The sequence below is a fragment of the Symphalangus syndactylus genome, chromosome 12, assembly GCF_028878055.3.
Source record: "Symphalangus syndactylus isolate Jambi chromosome 12, NHGRI_mSymSyn1-v2.1_pri, whole genome shotgun sequence".
In the NCBI taxonomy this organism is placed as follows: Eukaryota; Metazoa; Chordata; class Mammalia; order Primates; family Hylobatidae; genus Symphalangus; species Symphalangus syndactylus.
The window spans coordinates 78,743,332-78,765,618 of NC_072441.2; the positions used below are offsets into that span (position 1 = coordinate 78,743,332).

At 55.8% G+C, this 22,287-nt stretch overlaps 2 protein-coding genes across 3 annotated transcripts; both read left to right on the plus strand.

Moving 5' to 3' along the window:
- The first annotated feature begins 7,564 nt into the window (after positions 1-7,564).
- LOC134734268 (uncharacterized) lies at positions 7,565-8,459 on the plus strand. Its single transcript, XM_063626168.1, is given in 2 exon segments — positions 7,565-7,730; positions 7,733-8,459. Coding segments are annotated over 2 exon segments (765 nt in total). The 3' UTR covers positions 8,332-8,459.
- Positions 8,460-8,515: 56 nt separating this feature from the next.
- ADAMTSL4 (ADAMTS like 4) lies at positions 8,516-20,678 on the plus strand. Of its 2 annotated transcripts, XM_063626030.1 has the most exons (19): positions 8,516-8,562; positions 9,478-9,581; positions 9,824-9,881; positions 10,179-10,486; positions 10,659-11,355; positions 11,598-11,700; positions 11,799-11,867; positions 12,663-12,799; positions 13,451-13,655; positions 13,908-14,080; positions 14,228-14,339; positions 14,440-14,625; positions 14,790-14,919; positions 15,551-15,755; positions 16,081-16,257; positions 16,570-16,773; positions 16,901-17,080; positions 17,374-17,518; positions 17,673-17,809. In XM_063626030.1, the coding sequence occupies exons 1-19, from the start codon at positions 8,548-8,550 to the stop codon at positions 17,807-17,809; spliced, it is 3,345 nt and encodes a 1,114-aa protein (XP_063482100.1). In that variant the 5' UTR covers positions 8,516-8,547. The 2 variants fall into 2 exon arrangements, with proteins under 2 accessions (XP_063482100.1, XP_063482101.1); XM_063626031.1 differs by lacking the exon at positions 11,799-11,867 and having other exon boundaries at positions 17,673-20,678.
- The last annotated feature ends 1,609 nt before the right edge of the window (positions 20,679-22,287 follow it).

The window sequence follows — 22,287 nt, forward strand, 5'->3', positions numbered from 1 at the left end:
ACCAGAATATCCCATTCATGTCTTGGTCCTCATCTTACCAAATGGATCACATCCTGTTTCTTCATCATTTCATCAGGTGCAAGGCAGTTGGGCCGTGATGGGGCAGGACAACAACCAGAAAATGCTGGAATATGGCCAGAGCTGGGGCAGTGCTCATCCCACACACATTCATTAAATGCCTACTGTGTGCAGAGCGAGGTGGTGAATACAAAGGTAAACACAGCAAGGTGGTCTCACCCTCCAGTCCCTGGAAGAGCACAGGTCACCACTGGCTGCTCTCATACCAGCTGCCTAGTATGGGCGGCTGGGTCAAGCCAAAGCGGAATGGTCAGAAGAACAGCATCAGTGAGACAAAACAGTGGAGACAGCATGACAGGACACGGACTCAATGGCTGGAGGCCAGCCTGGCGCACAGCAATTGGGAATGGGGTGTCTGTTTTGGAACAAAGGAGTTGAGCAACCATGATTCGGAGAGGCAGAACAGCAAACACCAGGCTTTCCGAAAATGTTTGCTATGACCACAAACCTAAAGACTGCATGTTCATTTCTGGGCCCCAACTGTATATATTATTAGATATATATTATTAGATAATATATATTAGATGCTATTATTAGATAGCATCAGCATTATCTTGGAATAGGGACAACGTCTTATATGAGGCATTCATTCAAAATGTTATTTAATTTATAAAACTTCCTTATGCTACTGCCAGGCGAAAAAATTGTTAAGTAAATTCAGCTAAATTTCTGGAAATTTTATTTGCATACAATATATACAAATAACAGCACCTAATTTAGAATCCTGGCTCTCTCACTTTCTAGCTGAGAGATTAGAGACAAATTAGTGGATTTGTCTTTGTGTCTTTGTTTGCAAATCTGTAAATGGTGTAACAGTCTCTACCTCACAGGGTTACACTGAGGACAGAGTGAGGTAATGTGTGTAAAGCTCTTCTAACAGCCCGGTCAGGGGCACAAAGTAAGTGCTATATACATGTTAGCTATATTATTATTACTAAATCAGTGTGTTGAGCTCAAAGTCAGACCAATGTCAGCCTGTCCCCTCTTTTTTTCCTTATCTGTCCAGTCTTTAGAGATAATTTTGGATGAACATCTACTTTTCTTTTTTCTGAGATGGAGTCTCGCCCTGTCACCCGGGCTGGAGTGCAATGACACGATTTTGGCTCACTGCAACCTCCGCCTCCCGGGTTCAAGCAATTCTCCTGCCTCAGCCTCCCCAGTAGCAGGGATTACAGACGCCTGCCATCATGCCTGGCTGATTTTTGTATTTTTAGTAGAGACAGGGTTTCACCATGTTGGCCAGACTGGTCTCAAACTTCTGACCTCAGCGATCTGCCCACTTCAGCCTCCCAAAGTGCTGGGATTACAGGCTGGATAAACATCTACTTATTACATAATCTTTTTAAAAACTTTTTTTTTTTTTTTTGAGACGGAGTTTCGCTCTTGTTGCCTAGGCTGGAGTGCAATGGCGCAATCTCAGCTCATCGCAACCTCCGCCTCCCAGATTCAAGCGATTCTCCTGCCTCAGCATCCCAAGTAGCTGGGATTACAGACATGCAGCACCACACCTGGCTAATCTTCTATTTTTAGTAGAGACGGGGTTGGTCAGGCTGGTCTTGAACTCCCAACCTCAGGTAATCCGCCCACCTCAGCCTCCCAAAGTGCTGGGATTACAGGCATGAGCCACTGTGCCCGGCCTTAAAAACTTCTTTTTAAAAATTATTTATGTATTTGTTTATTTTTGAGACAGGGTCTTGTTATGTTGCCCAGGCTGGTGTCAAATTCCTGGGCTTAAGCAATCTACCCACCTCAGCCTCCCAAAGTGCTGGGATTACAGGCGTGAGACACCGCACCCAGCCTGAAAACTTTTTATCCTGGAGACAGTGTCCACAAACTTAATCTGGTATTTCACAAATTGCTGAGGCATAGGAAACTCTTTTCTTTCTACAATATTTTCAGACCACCAAGCCATGAGAGGTGACAGCGGTAGCAAATCTCATGAGCTCTTTGGTCAGCAGCCATTTCTTAGTGGAAAGGATTATTTTTGACCTTCAGTTCTCAGCAGTTACAAATGTCAAAGGCAGACCCTTTCTCTCCTCCCAGGCTCCCCTCTCATGCTCCTGTCCTGCAGCTTCCCTCCCTGTAGATAAGTGAATGCTGATGGGGTGTGACTGGGCCAGGACTGAAGGGTCCCTGGCCTAAAATATCTTCCTCTGCCCGGAAGGCAAGGCTTCTCATCATCTGTATCATACTCTGAGGTCTGGGCAAAGGGGCTTCCCCTTCAAAGCTAGCACTATAAATATGCCTCGAGGTTGTCACCAGGAGTCCCTAGATAAACCACCCCTCTGGGAGGGGCATTAACCTTTTATCTTCTCAACCCATGTAGGAACTCAGGACCCAGATGGAGGATGAGGAAAAGCACCTCCCAGAGGCGCAGGTTGATCTGGCCCGCGTCGTGTTTCGTGGTGTACTTCGTGTTTTCAAGTTGTTGTTGTTTCAGTGACTTATCAAAAAAACAAAACTCTAAAATAGGAAAAAGTATAGATGATACAAAGCACAAATAGTCCTTTATCCTGAAAGAACTTAGGGATTTACCGAGAAAAAATATGTATGTTAAATTTCAAATAATGATACAATTCTTTTTCTCCTTTCTTTTTTCTTCTTTTTTTTTTTTTTTTTTTTTTAGAGATGGGGTCTTGCCATGTTGCCCAGGCTGGACTTGAACTCTTGGCCTCAAGTGATCCTCCCACTTCAGCCTCCCGAAGTGCCAGGACTACAGGTGCCTGCAATTGTACCCAGCTCGGGACACAATTCTTACATTTTCTTTTCTTTTATTTATTTTTTTGAGACAGAGTCTCGCTCTGTCACCTAAGCTGGAGTGCAGTGGCATGATCTCAGCTCAATGCAACCTCCGCCTGCCAGGTTCAAGCAATTCTCCCTGTCTCAGCCTCCTGAGTAGCTGGGATTACAAGCACCCACCACCACACCCGGCTAATTTTTGTATTTTTAGTAGAGATGGGCTTTCGCCATGTTGGCTAGGCTGGTCTTGAACTCCTGACCTCAGGCGATCTGCCCGCCTTGGCCTCCCAAGGTGCTAGGATTGCAGGCATGAGCCACCGCGCCCAGCCCAATTCTTACATTTTGAAAGCATTTTATGTTTTCACATCCATCATCTTAGAGATTACATCTCCTTCAGCTGAGCCCAGTATTAACCTTCCCATGACCCCATTACCTGCAGTGTCTGTGCCTGATCAGACCCAACTCCTTGAGGCCAGAGACTTCTTGCTGCTCCTTCAACACAAAGTGCAAAAGGTACCCAAGAAATGACAGGCAGGGGAACCAAAGGCCTCCGATATTTTGTGAGGATGCAGGACAATGTTGTTAGAGCTTCTATTTTTGTGTTTTAGTTTTTCAAGAGAAATTTTAAAATATCTAGGTTTTAAAACACGTATTGACAAGTTATTTTAAAAAAATGTGCCTTTAGGTTGGGCCCAGTGGCTCACACATGTAATCCCGGCACTTTAGGAGCCCAAGGAAGGAGGATTTCTTGAGCCCAGGAGTTTGAAACTAGCCTCTCTTAAAAACAAAAAACAAACAAACAAAAACCTTTAAAACACTGAGTAGACCCAACAAAATCCAATGCGTCAGTAAATAGAAAGTAAAAATATAGGCCGGGCGCAGTGGCTCACATCTGTAATCCCAGCACTTTAGGAGGCTGAGGCGGACGGATCATGAGGTCAGGAGTTCGAGACCAGCCTGGCCAACATAGTGAAACCCCGTCTCTACTAAAGATACAAAAAATTAGCCGGGCATGGTGGCTCGTGCCTGTAATCCCAGCTACTCAGGAGGCTGAGGCAGGAGAATGGCTTGAACCCAGGAGGCAGAGGTTGCAGTAAGCTGAGACGGCGCCATTGCACTCCAGCCTGGGTGACAGGACAAGACTCCTTCTCAAAAAAAAAAAAAAAAAAGTAAAAATATAAAAATAGCAGTGACCATTTATTATCTACTCTATGCCAGCCATTTTACATCATTTTACATATTTTATTTATTTATGTGTTTATTTTTTTTATTTTTTTATTTTTGAGACGGAGTCTCGCTCTGTCGCCCAGGCTGGAGTGCAGTGGTACAATCTCGGCTCACTGCAAGCTCCGCCTCCTGGGTTCACGCCATTCTCCTGCCTCAGCCTCCCAAGTAGCTGGGACTACAGGCGCCCACCACCACGCCCGGCTAATTTTTTTTTTTGTATTTTTAGTAGAGACGGGGTTTCACCATGGTCTTGATCTCCTGATCTCGTGATCCGCCCGCCTCGGCCTTATGTGTTTATTTTTTGAGACGAGGTCTCTCTCTGTCGTAGGGGCTGGAATGCAGTGGCACGATCATAGTTCACTGCAGCCTCAAACTCCTGGGCTCAAGCAATCCTCCCCCCTCAGCCTCCTGAGTAGCTAGGACTACAGGCTTTCACCACCACGCCCAGCTTACATATATTATTTATTTATAATAAATAATAGCCAGGCACTGTGGCTCACGCCTATAATCCCAGCACTTTGGGAGGCCGAAGCGGGAGGATCATTTGAGGTCGGGAGTTCTAGACTAGCCTGATCAACATGGAGAAACCCTGTCTCTACTAAAAAAATATAAAATAAGCCGGGTGTGGTGGCGCATGCTTCTAATCCCAGCTACTCGGGAGGCTGAGGCAGGAGAATCACTTGAACCTGGGAGGTAGAGGTTGCAGTGAGCTGAGATCGCGCCACTGCACTCCAGCCTGGGCAACAAGAGTGAAACTCCATCTCAAAAAAAAAAAAAAAAAAAAGAGATAAAACTAATAGATGGGCCGGGCGCGATGGCTCACGCTTGTAATCCCAGCACTTTGGGAGGCCGAGGCAGGTGGATCACGAGGTCAGGAGATCGAGACCACGGTGAAACCCTGTCTCTACTAAAAATACAAAAAATTAGCCGGGCGTGGTGGCGGGCGCCTGTAGTCCCAGCTACTCGGAGAGGCTGAGGCAGGAGAATGGCGTGAACCCGGGAGGCGGAGCTTGCAGTGAGCGGAGATCGCGCCACTGCACTCCAGCCTGGGCGAGAGAGCGAGACTCCGTCTCAAAAAAAAAAAAAAAAAAAAAAAAAAAACTAATAGATGGATTGCTCTTGTGGCTAAAAAAATTCACAAAAATAACATTACACGGCCGGGCGCGGTGGCTCATGCCTGTAATCCCAGCACTTTGGGAGGCTAAGGCGGGCAGATCACCTGAGGTCAGGAGTTCAAGACCAGCCTGGCCAACATGGTGAAACCCTGTCTCTACTAACAACAACAAAAAAAATTAGCCGGGCGCCTGTAATCCCAGCTACTCAGGAGGCTGAAGCAGGAGAATCGCTTGAATCCGGGAGGTGGAGGTTGCAGTGAGCCGAGATCGTGGCATTGCACTCCAGCCTGGGCGACAAGAATGAGACTCCGTCTCAATAATAATAATACTAATAACAAGAGGCCGGGCGCGGTGGCTCACGCCTGTAATCCCAGCACATTGGGAGGCCGAGGCGGACGGATCACGAGGTCAGGAGATGGAGACCATCCTGGCTAACACAATGAAACCCCGTCTCTACTAAAAATACAAAAAATTAGCCGGGCGTGATGGCAGACGCCTGTAGTCCCAGCTACTCGGGAGGCTGAGGCAGGAGAATGGCGTGAACCTGGGAGGCGGAGCTTGCAGTGAGCCAAGATAGCGCCACTGCACTCCAGCCTGGGCGACAGAGACTCCGTCTGAAAAAAAAAAATAATAATAATAAACATAACGCAGAGTAAAAAGCAAAAGCCTTTTTCAGTCCTCCCCCAACCCTGCACCCCTCCCCAGATGTCACCAATGCTACTGAGTTTGGGATGCATTCTTCCATGTATAAATGGATAAAGAGACATATCCAAGCCCATCATATATATTAGATTAGTCCCATTTTGCAGATGAGCAAACTGCACCACACAGGGGTGGAAGTATCCGTCGAAGACCACATAGCTGGCAAGAGCTGGAGCTGAGACTCAAATCCAGATCAGTCTGACTCAGAAGTCAGCACGCTGTCCTTTCGCTGAGGCCCGAGTGTAAAACCTTACTGAAGAAAAAACCGGAGCTCATAGAAGTCCCAGCAATCGGAACCGCCACTGCCCAACACGGGAGAGGCAGGAGTGACTGAGTTTGCAGGGGAGGCTGCGTGGAGGGGAGAGCCTGGACCCACGCGGATCGGGGGCCGTGGGCACCTCCGTCCAGGGCGCCGCCCTCTCGGACCAGTGGCTCTCCCAGGCCGCCTCGCTCCAGGCGCCCCTGGAGGGCGCCCCGCCTGTGCCGCGCCGCGCCGCGCTCGCACCGCTCTCCCGAGCCGCTCGGAGGCCTGGGCTGCTTAAGTCCCTAGTCTCAGCCGGGCACGGGGACAGCGCCCAGGAGCTACGGCAGCCTCCAACCCCGGCTGGGCCAGCCCGGGCTTCTGCTCACGCAGCCGTCGGGGGGGCGCCCGGCGCGCAGCCCGGGGTGGGTGGTCCTGGCGAGCGGGGCTGCGAGGCCGACCGTCTCCACCCCAGGACCGCCGAGGGGCGCGGGCTGGGGCGCTTGGCGAGCGGGGCGGGGCGGGGACGGGCGCGAGGGCGGAGTCGCGGCCGAGGCGGCTGTGACCGGAGCGCGGCTCAGGGGCCGCAGTGGCCGCCGCGGAGCGAGGTTGCCTGGAGAGAGCGCCTGGGCGCAGAAGGGTTAACGGGCCACCCGGGGCTCGCAGAGCAGGTAGAGACATCCCCGGGACCACGGCCCCGGCCGCCCCTCTCCCGGGTCCCGTTAGACCGCCCGCCCCGCGCGCCCGCGTCGTCCCCTCTCCCTGCGCTGTGCGGTCGCGCCCCCGCCACGACCCCGGACCCAGCTCCGGTGGCCTCGGACAATCTTCCAGCCCCTGGGGTAGAATTCCTGGGGAGGGAGTCTGATCCCGTGGAACTCTGGCCCCATCACCCGGGCGGGGAGTGAGCCAAAATTCCTCCTAAGTCACATAGTAAAGTTGGAAAACAGACCCACGACCTCCCCGCGCGGCCGGCGCCTCCTGCCCTCTCCCTAGGAGGGTGCTCTGGGACGGTGTGCCCCCCACTGCACTCCTGGACTTGGAGGACAGGGTCGCCGCGAGGGACGCAGGTGGGTGCCCTCGATCCAGCTCAGCCCGATGGCAGAAGAGGTTGACAAAAAAGAAAGACACCTGTTGGGGTGGCCTGCCAGACCCAGGAGTGGAGGGCTCTGTGAGGGCCCGGGAATTCGGACTCAGGACAGGGATTCTCCATGGCTAGCCCAGAAACACAGGGTCCAGCCACTCTCCAGCGGGGAGACCTGGGGGTGAAGGGGTGAGCCCTGCGCAGGTCTCTGTTCCTTGGTCTTCACTGGGCAGTGTGGAGAGATGTGGCCAGGAGGAGCCCACGTTTGTCCAGACCGCGGTCTACTCTGGCACCAGAGTGACCACCTCTGACCTCTCCTTTCCTCGTCCTGGGCCGGGAACGACACCAAATGAGGGACATGGAAAGGGGTGAGAAGCATAAATGTGCGTGTGTTTCTGCAGAGGAGGGGGCATGGGCCCCTGCCGGGCTGCACAGTGGAGGGTGGGGTGGGACTTTTCCAGAGAGGGAGCCAGGCCTGGCCCGGGCCCCGGGAGCTCACGTCACCCCCACCCCTCACTTCTCCAGGGAACTGCCAAAGCCAAACCCAGCTCGGACGGGATTATGTGTACTGGGTAGACGCGTGGAGAGGGGCGGCGAGAAGAGATCTCGGTGGCAGAGAGAAGCAGAGGCAGAGAGGGCATGGAGAGGGGTCGGCATCAGAGAAGGGGCAGGCAGTGACCATCACCCCGTTTCTTCTTCCCTCAGCTGGAGTAACAGAGTCAGGCAGAGCCTGAAGACGGGTGGAACATGGGCCCTTCTCTGGAGACCCTGGCCTCCCCCGTTCAGTCAGGGCGGAGTTGCTGACCTCAGTGGCTGGCCCAGCCAGGGGAAGGAGTGGCCATCGGCAACCCCCTCCCCAACCCCAAGCCCTGAGGCGCCCGCTCTGGCTCAGCCACGCTGACCTCTCCCTCAAATTCCGAACCCTAGGTCTCAGGGAGGGCAGTGGGGCTGAGTGTCTGCCCCCAGGCACATTCCTACCCTTCTCTTGGTCATTTTCCGCCCCAGAGCTGGCCCACCTCAGCAATGGGAGGGCTCCCTGGATTCCTCTCCCGAGTGCCTTTCAGATCCAACAGAAACAGATTTTTTTTTTCCTGGAAAGCAGAACTAAGAGTGGGATGAGGAGCAGGGGTGGGAAGGACTCAAAGTGAGAAGAAGGGGGCAAAGAGAGTCAGGCTTGGTGGCTGGGGTGGGTTCCAAGCCTCACTTCTCCAGTGTTCAAAGCTGAACTTCAGATGGACTTCCCGGCTCTTCAGAATGAGAGGCCTGTGTCCGGGGCATGAGGCAGCCCCGGCTGCACCTCTCCTTCCCGCTTCCCCAGCTGGTAGAGCCGCACAGGAAACAAGCCCTCACTGAACCAACTCCGGATGCTGGCACCCAGAGTGGGTGTTACATTGCCAGCTTCTTCTCTAGAGATTAAACCGTCAACCCATTTAGCTTATCCCTTGGCCAAAAAGTGTCTGAGATGTGCCTGGATGTTCCGTAAAGAGCTTATCTAAGAAGGGAAGAGAAAGGCGGGAGGCAAGTAGGACAGAGAGATGGCTGGGGAAGGTCTTGTTTCTGGAAGACCCAAGGAAGGGGCTTCTGGTGGGTCCTCAGATAGAGTGTCTGGCACATCCTCAGTGGAGCCTTCCTCCTCTACTTTCTAGGCACCTCTGGGAGGGCAGGAGTGGGAGCAGATGACAACCATTTTAGAAGGAGCCCTCTGTCTGGGTGCGGTGGCTCACATCTGTCATCCCAGCACTTTGGGAGGCCAAGGTGGGAGAAGCGCTTGAGGCCAGGAGTTCGAGACCAGCCTGGGCAATTTAGCTGGATCCTGTCTCCACCAAAAAATGCCAAAATTAGCTGGGTGTGGTGGTGCACGCATGTAGTCCCACCTACTCAGGAGGCTGAGGAAGGAGAGCCTGTGAGTTTGAGGCTGCAATGAGCTTTGGTGGCACCATTGCCCTCCAGCCTGGATGACAGAGTGAGATCTCCATCTCAAAAAAAAAAAAAAAAAGCCTTTTGTGTGTGCCTGAGCCGGCCTAGAAACAGTCCCTAGGTAGGATTTGGGGAGGAGCTAAGAAGCCCCTACAGGGCCCAGGGGCGGGGACTGAGCCTTAGTTGGAAGGCTGAGGTCAGTCCCTGACCATGTAGCCTCTACAGATGGACAAGGCAGTGATCCTCCCTGCTCCTACCCTGGGGATCCTAAAGGGGTGGGCCAGTTTCGCCCCCTCCTCCATACTCTCTGAGCTGTCCTCCCAGCCCCAAGCTCTCTGGACACTGGAGAGGTAACCACCAGGCTTCTGTCCCTGCAGAGAGCACCCTCCATGCCCAGATGCCTGCGTAGTTTTTGTGACCAGTCCACTCCTCCCTTGCCCTGGGGCAGTAGCGGGGGAGCGATGGAGAACTGGACCAGCAGGTGAGAGAAGGGGCCACGGGTGGTGGGGGGAGGAAAAGGGGGGGTGCTGGGACGGCTGTGTGTCTGGAAGTGAGGGAAAGAGGACCACTGGGAGGGGCAGGGGAAGTGATGAGTAACTTCTGCTTTCTGAGAAGTTGGTAGTCAGGATATGGGGAGCCAGCTGGGGGCCGAGGGCGGTGTTGCAACACCCCCTCTGGCTCCGGCTCCAGTCTGACGTCCCTCCCCTGGTCTTTGGTTTGCAGGCCCTGGCTGTATCTGCTGCTGCTTCTGTCCCTCCCTCAGCTCTGCCTGGATCAGGAGGTGAGCTTTGGACAAGTGAGCAGCTGCAGCCTGCCTGCCACCCTTTCATCTCCCCCTGGGCTCCCACCCCATCTCTCCAGGCCACGCCTCCATTCCCCACAGCCCACCCACCTCCCCTGCCAACTCCCCAGTTCCTTGCCTCATAACACCAAGAGGCCGAGGTGTAGTTCTCCCTCTGCTGCTGAATGTGACCTTGGACTGGTAGCGACTCCGTGAGCCTCAGGGTTGGTCTACATGGACGCTCTGGACAGTTCCGTCTAATCCTTCCAATTCTGTCTGACTTTTTTCTCTATATAGGTGTTGTCCGGACACTCTCTTCAGACACCTACAGAGGAGGGCCAGGGCCCCGAAGGTGTCTGGGGACCTTGGGTCCAGTGGGACTCTTGCTCCCAACCCTGCGGGGTGGGGGTGCAGCGCAGGAGCCGGACATGTCACCTCCCTACAGCGCAGCTCCGCCCGAGTCTGCCCCTCCCTCCCCGGCCCCCAAGACATCCAGAAGCCCTCCCCTTGTACAGGACACAGTCTCAGGGAAGGGGTGGCCCACTTCGAGGTCCCGCTTCCCACCTAGGGAGAGAGGAGACCCAGGAGATTCGAGCAGCCAGGAGGTGAGAGACCTGGGTGGAAGAGGTGGGCCTTGGACAAGGTGGGGGCTTAGCATGAAGGAAAGGGGAGCACGGGTGGCTTCAGAGGGCTTGTCTTTGGTGCCAGGAAGTAAACTGGGGAAACAGGGTCAGAGGTGGTCAGAGCTGTGCCCCCACATCTGAAACACCTTCTCAGGTCCCGGCTTCGAGATCCCATCAAGCCAGGAATGTTCGGTTATGGGAGAGTGCCCTTTGCATTGCCACTGCACAGGAACCGCAGGCACCCTCGGAGGCCACCCAGATCTGAGCTGTCCCTGATCTCTTCTAGAGGGGAAGAGCCCATTCCATCCCCTACTCCAAGAGCAGAGTCATTCTCCGCAAACGGCAGCCCCCAAACTGAGCTCCCTCCCACAGAACTGTCTGTCCACACCCCATCCCCCGCAGCAGAACCTCTAAGCCCTGAAACTGCTCAGACAGAGGTGGCCCCCAGAACCAGGCCTGCCCCCCCACGGCACCACCCCAGAGCCCAGGCCTCTGGCACAGAGCCCCCCTTACCCACACACTCCTTAGAAGAAGGTGGCTTCTTCCGTGCATCCCCTCAGCCACAAAGGCCAAGTTCCCAGGGTTGGGCCAGTCCCCAGGTAGCAGAGAGACGCCCTGATCCTTTTCCTTCGGTCCTTCGGGGCCGAAGCCAGCAGGGCCAGGGGCCTTGGGGAATTGGGGGGACTCCTCACGGGCCCCGCCTGGAGCCTGACCCTCAGCACCCGGGCGCCTGGCTGCCCCTGCTGAGCAACGGCCCCCATGCCAGCTCCCTCTGGAGCCTCTTTGCTCCCAGTAGCCCTATCCCAAGATGTTCTGGGGAGAGTGAGCAGCTAAGAGCCTGCAGCCAAGCGGTGAGTCTCCTCGGGCCTCCCCTCCCAACCCCGACCTCCAGTGTGGCCTCCCCGCCCTGAAGCTGGGTCCTCAGCTTCTGCTTGATACCTGAGGGAGAAGGGCCTTGGCATCTGACCACCTCAGGGCAGGGGTCTTGGAGCTCTTCCGCTGACCTGAGCCTCCCGCCTGCTCCCCAGGTTCAGCCCTGACCCTACCCTCATTTTGCTCCCCAGCTCTGACTCCTTTGTACCCCTCACCGCAGCCCTGCCCCCCCGAGCAGCCAGACCCCCGGGCCCTGCAGTGCGCGGCCTTTAACTCCCAGGAATTCATGGGCCAGCTGTACCAGTGGGAGCCCTTCACTGAAGGTGAGGTTTCTTGCCCAAACCTGGGCAGTGGTGGCTTGGAATTGGGGATGAAAGGGAGAGGAGACACCTGCTTACTCCCAGCCCTGAATGACTTCCAGCCCCTCTGCTTCCCCTGCGCCATGCCTTCTTTCTTCTCCCTGGGGCTGGGTCAGGAGACAGCACAGGTGGTGAGTGGTCTGCAGAGAGGTCGGTTTGGGAGGAGGAGGTGTGGGAGACACGCTTTGTCTGGACTCCTCTGGGAAGGCCATCACCGGGCGTCACGTGGCTGTGACACAGGAGGGCCACGGTGGGAGAGATCCTGTCCAGTCGTGACAGCCAGGTGGGGGTGTGCCACGCATCCCGGGCACTATCGTACCGGCTGCTCCCAGGTTACCATCCGCTTCACTTTAGGCCTGTGTTAACTTGACACCAAGACAAGCACTCAGGAGCTCTGAACACACAGAATCATGGGCATCAGGGATTGCTCCTCTCTCAGTTCAGAGTCCCTTTGATGGTCTCGGTGACCTCGACTGACCTGACCACCTTCTTTTTTTTTTCTGAGACAGAGTCTCACTCTGTCGCCCAGCCTGGAGTGCAGTGGCACGATCTCAGCTCACTGCAACCTCTGCCTCCTGGGTTCAAGCAATTCTCCTGCCTCAGCCTCCCGAGTAGCTGGGACTACAGGCATGTGCCACCACGCCCGGTTAATTTTTGTATTTGTAGTAGAGACAGGGTTTCACCATGTTGGCCAGGCTGGTCTTGAACCCCTGACCTAATGATGCACCCACCTTGGCCTCCCAAAGTGCTGGGATTACAGGCATGAGCCACTGCGCCCGGCCCTGACCACCTTCTCAGCTTGTGCTGTTGTCACGTTTCCTTCATCCACAGTGAACTGGGCAACCTCAAGGTGCCCCCTCTGGGGCCTCTCTCAGCTGACCTCCCACCAGGGAGCCCACTAACCACCCTTCTACCCTGTCCCTTAGTCCAGGGCTCCCAGCGCTGTGAACTGAACTGCCGGCCCCGTGGCTTCCGCTTCTATGTCCGTCACACCGAAAAGGTCCAGGATGGGACCCTGTGTCAGCCTGGAGCCCCTGACATCTGTGTGGCTGGACGCTGTCTGGTGAGGGAAGACAGAGTCACACACACACACACACATGCATATGCACACAGACACACACATGCCCCCATGCGCATACACATGTACACACACACATGCATGAACACATGCACACATGCAAGCACGTACACACACGCATATGCACACAGACACGCACACACATGCACACATGCATATGCACACACATGCACATGCACACATGCACGCATATGGACAGACATGTATGCATACACATGTGCACACGTGCATGAACACATGCACACACGCATATGCACACAGACACACATGCACACACATGCACATGCACACACGCATATGCGTGCACACATGTATACATACACATGTAGATACACATGCATGAACACATGCACACACACGTATTTGCACAGTCTCAATCAATTCAACAACAAAACACCATACTGAGATCACCAAGGGAGAATTCTCACCTGCCAAGCTGGGCTGAGCAGAGCCTGAAGGATCTGATCGGGCGCCTGTCTGTGTCCCTGGGTCTGGCTGGGGATGTTGGGGCTGTTTTTGTGCTCTCATTTGTGGCACAAAAAGCAGGGTAGTGAGCTGAGGCTCCCGAGGGGACTGGGGTGGGGTTGAGGTGGTGTCTGGCATTCTGTGGCCGCTGCCTCACCTCACTCTCTCCAGAGCCCCGGCTGTGATGGGATCCTTGGCTCTGGCAGGCGTCCTGATGGCTGTGGAGTCTGTGGGGGTGATGATTCTACCTGTCGCCTTGTTTCGGGGAACCTCACTGACCGAGGGGGCCCCCTGGGCTATCAGAAGATCTTGTGGATTCCAGCAGGAGCCTCGCGGCTCCAGATTGCCCAGCTCCGGCCTAGCTCCAACTACCTGGGTGAGCACCCAGCTGCCTCCCCTTCCACTTCCATCTCTGTTCGGCCCTCCATACCCCCACTCAGTGCAGTGAGCAAGCCAAACGGGGATGTCCAGGGCCTAGCCCCTCCCCTCATGGAAGGAGTGAGGAAGCTGAGAGGACTTGGGGGGATCTTAGGTTCTGGTGGGAACTTCTATAGGCTAAGGACACAGTGTGGGAGGAGGAAGGTATTATCACCCTGGAATTTCCCGATCTCTCACCTCTGACCCGCAGCACTTCGTGGCCCTGGGGGCCGGTCCATCATCAATGGGAACTGGGCTGTGGATCCCCCTGGGTCCTACAGGGCCGGCGGGACCGTCTTTCGATATAACCGTCCTCCCAGGGAGGAGGGCAAAGGGGAGAGTCTGTCGGCTGAAGGCCCCACCACCCAGCCTGTGGATGTCTATGTGAGCCTGGGGCCAGGGGCAGCTGGATGCTGGGGAGGGAGGCTGTTCCCTCTAAGGGCAGAGCTGTGGTTGTCAAGATGGGAGAGAGAGCTGGTGGCATCCTCCTCTGGCCACCCCCACACATTCATTATCTTCTCTTCTCCCCAGATGATCTTTCAGGAGGAAAACCCAGGCGTTTTTTATCAGTATGTCATCTCTTCACCTCCTCCAATCCTTGAGAACCCCACCCCAGAGCCCCCTGTCCCCCAGCTTCAGCCGGGTAAGACTCTGACCCCTGCACTTGGAAGGAGGAGGGAGAGGCTGCAGGGCGGGCTCTGGGGCAGTGGGGTGGCATCTGATTCGCCTGCTCCCCTGCACAGAGATTCTGAGGGTGGAGCCCCCACTCGCTCCGGTGCCCCGCCCAGCCCGGACCCCAGGCATCCTCCAGCGTCAGGTGCGGATCCCCCAGATACCCGCCCCGCCCCATCCCAGGACACCCCTGGGGTCTCCAGCTGCGTACTGGAAACGAGTGGGACACTCTGCATGCTCAGCGTCCTGCGGGAAAGGTGAGACATCGCAGTGCATTCCCCGCACCTCGGTCCAAACTCCCCAACTGACACTCCTAATCCTGCATCCCAGATTGTGGGGCCACGCCCGACCCTGCGTCTGGGATACCACTGAGCTTGGGCTCTAGCCTCCTGCCTCCTCGGCTGCCTTCTCACCCACTTAGGTGTCTGGCGCCCCATTTTCCTCTGCATCTCCCGTGAGTCGGGAGAGGAACTGGATGAACGCAGCTGTGCCGCGGGTGCCAGGCCCCCAGCCTCCCCTGAACCCTGCCATGGCACCCCATGCCCCCCATAGTGAGTATGGCCCACGGGGAGGGTTAGGGTACTGGAAACACTGCAGTTGCCCCCAGAATCTTACCTGAACTCTGCACTCAACGCGACATCTCCTGGCTGCAGAGACACAACATTAGATTAGAAAGGCAGACATTTGGTAGGCAGCAAGAAAGCTGGGCCGGGCGCGGTGGCTCAAGCCTGTAATCCCAGCACTTTGGGAGGCCGAGGCGGGCGGATCACGAGGTCAGGAGATCGAGACCATCCTGGCTAACACAGTGAAACCCCGTCTCTACTAAAAATACAAAAAAAAAAAAAAAAAAATTAGCTGGGCATGTTGGCGGGCGCCTGTAGTCCCAGCTACTCGGGAGGCTGAGGCAGGAGAATGGCGTGAACCCGGGAGGTGGAGCTTGCAGTGAGCCGAGATCGTGCCACTGCACTCCAGCCTGGGGGACAGAGCAAGACTCCGTCTCAAAAAAAAAAAAAAAAAGCCATGGCAGGCTGAGCCCCCCAGGAACCCAGACTCCAAACGCCAAACATGCCCACTCTCCTCTGAGTCCCCCACGTCCAGTGTGTCTTCCATCTCTGCTGCCACGGCAGCCCCACACATCTCATCTGTGTCTCCACCTCTTCCCTGCCCTGCTGGTGCCTGCAGCTGGGAGGCTGGTGAGTGGACATCCTGCAGCCGCTCCTGTGGCCCCGGCACCCAGCACCGCCAGCTGCAGTGCCGGCAGGAATTTGGTGGGGGTGGCTCCTCGGTGCCCCCGGAGCGCTGTGGACATCTCCCCCGGCCCAACATCACCCAGTCTTGCCAGCTGCGCCTCTGTGGCAATTGGGAAGTTGGCTCTCCTTGGAGCCAGGTGAGTGTGCCCGGGCAAGGAGGTGCTGGGGAGGGGAATGGGCACAGGTGAACAAGAGCAGTGGTTTTTCAACTTATTTTTCATCAGCAGAAACTATTTACAAACATGGTTTCATATGGACCCCCAATATAGAAGTCAGATAAGGGACCGAACCAGGGACTGGGGGCCCAGGGCCCTAGGGATCAGCCTCCTCCTCAGCCCACGAAGCCATGTGACTGCTGGGCTGGGGATCGAAGGCAGAGCCTGGTTCTGAAGCCCCAGAGCTGGAAGCTGGCTGAGAAAGGTCTGGGAAGCCCAGCTCCCTGGATTCCCCTCGCCCCCTCAGTGCTCCGTGCGGTGCGGCCGGGGCCAGAGAAGCCGGCAGGTTCGCTGTGTTGGGAACAATGGTGATGAAGTGAGCGAGCAGGAGTGTGCGTCAGGCCCCCCACAGCCCCCCAGCAGAGAGGCCTGTGACATGGGGCCCTGTACTACCGCCTGGTTCCACAGCGACTGGAGCTCCAAGGTGAGCCCCGAACCCCCAGCCATGTCCTGCATCCTGGGTAACCATGCCCAGGACACCTCAGCCTTTCCAGCACAGCTCAATAAACTTGTATTGATCAAGCGCCTGCCACATGCTTGACATTGGGAACCCAGAGATAAGTGAGAATAACTTCCATGAGGGGCCCGGCTAGGATTCCCCGTCCAGGCCTGGTACCCGGGGACATTCCCTAACGCCCAGGATTCGGACCCAGGATGCATCCCTCCCTGCCCCCATACTGTCCCTTGTGCCAGTCACCAGCAGGCCCCTCACACAGGCCGCTCTCCTCCTCCGCAGTGCTCAGCCGAGTGTGGGACGGGAATCCAGCGGCGCTCTGTGGTCTGCCTTGGGAGTGGGGCAGCCCTCGGGCCGGGCCAGGGGGAAGCAGGAGCAGGAACTGGGCAGAGCTGTCCACCAGGAAGCCGGCCCCCTGACATGCGCGCCTGCAGCCTGGGGCCCTGTGAGAGGACTTGGCGCTGGTACACAGGGCCCTGGGGTGAGGTAAGCTGAGCGCCTGCTGAGAGCAGGAAGGGGGTGCCAGTCCCAATGGGATTCCTTGTGGGCACTTGGGGTGCTCTCTGTCCTCCCCTCCTCTCCCCTCATCACCCTGCCCTCCCCCCTACACTAGTGTTCCTCTGAATGTGGCTCCGGCACACAGCGTAGAGACATTATCTGTGTATCCAAACTGGGGACGGAGTTCAACGTGACTTCTCCGAGCAACTGTTCTCACCTCCCCAGGCCCCCTGCCCTGCAGCCCTGTCAAGGGCAGGCCTGCCAGGACCGATGGTTTTCCACGCCCTGGAGCCCAGTGAGTGCCTGGCTGCGCTGCCCTGCCCTGCTCAGCCTGGGCCCCCAGGGGAGGGGAGCTCCTCTCCCTGTACCCCCTCCAGGTCTCTCTGTGCCCCAGAATAAGCCCAGCCAAGCGTTACCACTGTCCTACTTCTTATAGACTTGGAGGAAAGACGGGCCCTCTCCATTTGGGATTTCACAATGTCCTAGGAGGGTCCCCACCACCACCTTTTGGGGAGAGAGGTGGAGCCAGGGGTTAAGGAGGATCCCGGGCCTGGCAAAGGTCTGATATGATGGCTGGGGTCGCCCCAGTGTTCTCGCTCCTGCCAAGGGGGTACGCAGACACGGGAGGTCCAGTGCCTGAGCGCCAACCAGACCCTCAGCACCCGATGCCCTCCTCAACTGCAGCCCTCCAGGAAGCGCCCCTGTAACAGCCAACCCTGCAGCCAGCGCCCTGGTAAAGAGCCCCCTCTCCCCAATCCCCAATACAGTGGATTAGCTGAAGTATGGGAGGAGATGAGAAAGGACCAGTGGGAATGGGCAGCACACCCATTCCCAGACCGGTGGGTCCTGGTGACTCTCTTGTGCCCACTGGTCTCCTCTGTCCCCAGATGATCAATGCAAGGACAGCTCTCCACATTGCCCCCTGGTGGTACAGGCCCGGCTCTGCGTCTACCCCTACTACACAGCCACCTGTTGCCGCTCTTGCGCACATGTCCTGGAGCGGTCTCCCCAGGATCCCTCCTGAAAGGGGTCCGGGGCACCCTCACGGTTTTCTGTGCCACCATCGGTCACCCATTGATCGGCCCACTCTGAACCCCCTGGCTCTCCAGCCTGTCCCAGTCTCAGCAGGGATGTCCTCCAGGTGACAGAGGGTGGCAAGGTGACAGAAAGTGACTTTCAGGGCTGTGGTCAGGCCCATGTGGTGGTGTGATGGGTGTGTGCACATATGCCTCAGGTGTGCTTTTGGGACTGCATGGATATGTGTGTGCTCAAACGTGTATCACTTTTCAAAAAGAAGTTACACAGACTGAGAAGGGCAAGACCTGTTTCCCTGAGACTTTCCTAGGTGGAGAGGAAAGCAAGTCTGCAGTTCTTTGCTAATCTGAGCTACTTAGAGTGTGGTCTCCCCACCAACTCCAGTTTTGTGCCCTAAGCCTCATTTCTCATGTTCAGACCTCACATCTTCTAAGCTGCCCTGTGTCTCTGACCCCTTCTCATTTGCCTAGTATCTCTGCCCCTTCCTCCCTAATTAGCTAGGGCTGGGGTCAGCCACTGCCAATCCTGCCTTACCCAGAAAGGCAGGAGGAAAGAGACTGCCTCTCCAGAGCAAGGCCCAGCTGGGCAGAGGGTGAAAAAGAGAAATGTGAGCATGCGCCCCCCTCCCCCAGCCCCACTCCCTGCCTCCTGAAATGGTTCCCACCCAGAACTAATTTATTTTTTATTAAAGATGGTCATGACAAATGAGAAACGGGCTATTCCTTGTTGGCTACGGACCCCTCAGCAGTGTGAAGGCAGAAGGTAGGGTGGGCAGGGGAACAGCATTAGAGCCCAGGAGGAGAGTTTGGGTCAGAGAATCTCCGCCAGCCCCAGGACCTGCAGGCTGGTCATGGGCCACTAGAGGTCACCAGTTCACCCAGTTGAGGTGTGGGGCGCTGGGTTCCAGAGCTGAGGGAACGGCTGCGCGGCCGCGGTGTGCTTTTTGGTGGGTCGAGTCTCTCTGGGAAGTCTCCGGGTATCTGCGCCTTTCCGCTGGGACCTGAGCGAAGGGCAGTTGGCTTGTCGAAGCTCTTTTTTCCTGTTCCCTTTCTCTAGCCCTGCCGTACGCATTTCCCTACGCTCTGGGGCTTCTCCTGGGATGGGGAAAGGGAAGGGATTCCTGCCCCAAGCCCTTCCCCTGGAAGAGGAGGAGCCCGGCCCGGCTCCGGGGCCCTGGGCAGGGCTGAGGGAGGAGCGGGGCAGCACTGGATGTCCTGCCAAAGCCACATTCCTCAGAGATGGCTCAGCCTGGCCTCCTTCCTCCTCCTACTCGCTTCTCTCAAGGTAACTTGCTACAGGCGGCCTGAGAGGGGCAGGCCTTTGCCATCATATCCTCTCCCAGACCCCTGCCATTCGGAGACTGAGGCCGAGTCTCTCCTGGAAGCCGGGCTGCCCGGGAGGGGCGGTGCCGCAGGAGCGCCCCCGCTCGCAGCTCCACAAGCCCAGCTGAGCACAGCCGGGAATACGGGGCCTGTGGAAACAGTGAACTCAGTGGCTGCTGTTTTCTGAGCACCTGGACACTGTGGGGGACCACAGAGTTGCCCGAGGCGGCAGGATCTCCCCACACTCGCGGTCCCCCGCACATCTTCCTGTTGCTTTGGGACTCGGGCTTTCTCTGGGTTGAAAGTGGCTGAGAAGGAAGAATTTGGACATCTTAAGAGGAGAGCGAGTGGGGAAGGAGGCAAAAGGGAATGGAGAAGGAAGATAAAACTGACGTCAGCCCAGGGCAGGGAGCGAGGAAAGGGGGCCACAAGGAAAGCCCAGTTCCAACATCTCCGCTGAGCCTAAAGAGGCGTCAGCAGGGAATCACAGATGTGGGGGGCCAGGGAAACGGGATCCGAGCCCGCCCAGTAGGTATAGAAGGCCGAAGGCAGAGTCCTGAGACCAAGGGAGGGGTGGGGTGGAGGCTGGGGCCCTCCCAGCGATTCCTGGAAGCCCAGAGCTGGGCGGCGCCGGCTCAGCTGACTTCCCCGAAGCTCCCCTCCCTCTGCTCAGGGCTGTTGCTAGGCAGGTTTGGCGTTTGCCCTGAGCCTGAGAACCAATCGCACGTGGAGGTGCGGTCGCAGCCCCTCGCAGGGCTCCCCGGCTTCAGCACCCTTTCTCTTTCTGCCAGCCCCTGAGCTCCCTCTTGGCCTCCAGCCTCTGACCTCTCAGGAGGTGGGCTCTTATCTGGGGGTCTGCTCCCTTTCGCCTCTTTAGAGCTAGGACTCAGTGCATCCCCTAAGGATTCCTTCCTCTGGTCACTGAGGTCATTATGGGGTCAATGTGGAAGTTCTCAGGAAAGGGAACCCGACCCCAAGCAACCCCTTTTATTGGCCCCTTAGAGGGGAGTAGTGTGGCCAGACACCTGTTCGCTGACCTCTGAAACCCTCTGGAGGGACTTGGGAGAGCAGAAGCTGCAGCCTAAGGGCAGAGGGATGTGGGAGGGCCCCTGGGTTTGGTGTGCTAGTGGGAATTTAGGGAAGGACTCAGAGGAACTGGACCCCTGAGAATTGAGATGAGGGTGGGGTAGTGATAGGAACAAACTTGATATGCACAAGAGAGATCAAGCATGCAAAAGGCCTGCAAATTGTTGAGGATGCCTCCTTTCTGAGGGTGTGCTGGGGGAGGGGGTTGTGGTTTGATTATCAGTGACACTAGGGGTGATCTGTGCTCTCACAAGTTCAGCTGGGTCAGGATTCCTCTCCCCTCCCCCTCTCAGCTTCCCCAGGGTAAATACCCACCCAATTTAAGTTGCAGCTTTTGGACTAAATTTAGCTCCTGGACTTCCCCAACCCCCAGGCCTCCCTGTAAGCAGGTGCTCACAGCTGCAGCGTGGGTCTGGTGGAGAGTTTGAACCTTCTCCTCACCTCCACTCATCCAGATTCCACCTTTCTGGTAACTAGAAGTGAAGCAGAGCACAGGAACCCAGTGGCTGGCCCAGGGCGTAAGTGTCTCAGCCTTAAGCCACCTTCTCCCAGGAAACCTGTAAGAGAAGAGCTCTGGTGGGAGACTCTAGATGGACATGGAGGGTGGTGGGGTGTAGAGAGAACAAGATGCCAGGAGAGCCTCCCTCCAGATTCTCTCCAGCCAGACCCTCTCTCATTCCTTGCTCTCCCCTTGTCCCCAGGTTTTCAAATAGAGACTTCATATTAGCATCTTCCCCACCAGAGTAAACTGACCCAGGAAGCCCTCTCCTCTCTTTGAATCATGGAGAATCATGCTACGGTAGAAATTATGGTTTGGGGAGGTGTGTGTTTCAAGTAGAGGTGGTTTGCCACAGGTAGGTGATGAAGAGGTGTCAGCTTTAAAGGGCAGAGACACTGTCTAAAGGAAGTAGAAAGCCTCAGGAAAGTACCTAAGTCTAAGTCTGTCAACAAGAGACAGAAAAAGTTTGGGTTAACCTCAAAGTAGCCAGCATAAACCCTGAATCTGACTTTTGGGCTTCCTGACCTAGGAGACTGGGAAAACTCAAGAAGAGGGTGTTTCAGGGCTGAGTCTGAAGGAAGAAAGGATTTGAGGGAGGAATGTATAAGATTAGTCCAAAACAAGGTATGCACGAGATATGGCAGTCGGATGCCAGGGAGCCATCAGCTCTGCCAGCTGAAGGGGAGGCGCAGAGTTGGCTGGAAGCTGGCCAGAGCAGAGCATTTCTCCTGTGAGCACTGGAGAGCTGTGCTGAGAGGCCTGAGAAGAGCCCTGTGCTGGGGGAGGAAGGCTAGCTTAGGTCAGCATATTTGTGTGCTGTGCTCTTCTGAGCCTTAACTGAATCTCTTGAGATAGCTCCACTGAACTTTGAGTGAAGAGGAAAAGAAACTGGGGGAAAGAGGGTGGGATTATAAAAAAGGAGCAGACTGTACACCTGGGATCCCTAGGCTAAAAGGCCCTCCCCTTGATGAGACAGGCAGAGATCATCTCCCCTGGAACAAGGTCACCCTTCCTCTCTCCCATCGCTGCATTCCTCTCCTCCTTACTGTTGACTATTGGTTGCCTGCCTCTTTCATCACAAAATGAGACTCCTCTTTAGCTTTAGTAGAGGGTTGGGCAAACTTTTTCTCTACAGGAGTAGATGATAAATATGTTAGGCTTTGCAGGCCCTATCATCTCTGTTGCAGCTTCTCTACTGTAGCAGCGCAAAGCAGCCATAGACGATAAGTAAACAAATGGGCGTAGCTGTGTTGCAATCAGACTTGTGACACTAAAGTTTTAATTTTTTTTTTTTTTGAGACAGGATCTTGCTTTGTTGCCCAGGGTAGAGTGCGGGGGTGGGGCACAATCATAGCTCACTGCAGTTTTGACCTCCAGGGCTCAAGCCATCCTCCTGCCTCAGCCTCCCGAGTAGCTGGGACCACAGGTGCAGGTCACCACACCTAGCTAATTAAAAAAAAAATTTTTGTAGAGACAGGGTCTCAGTGTGTTGCCCAGGCTGGTCCTGAATTACTGGGCTCAAGCAGTTCTCCCACCTCAGCCTCCCAAAGTGCTGGAATT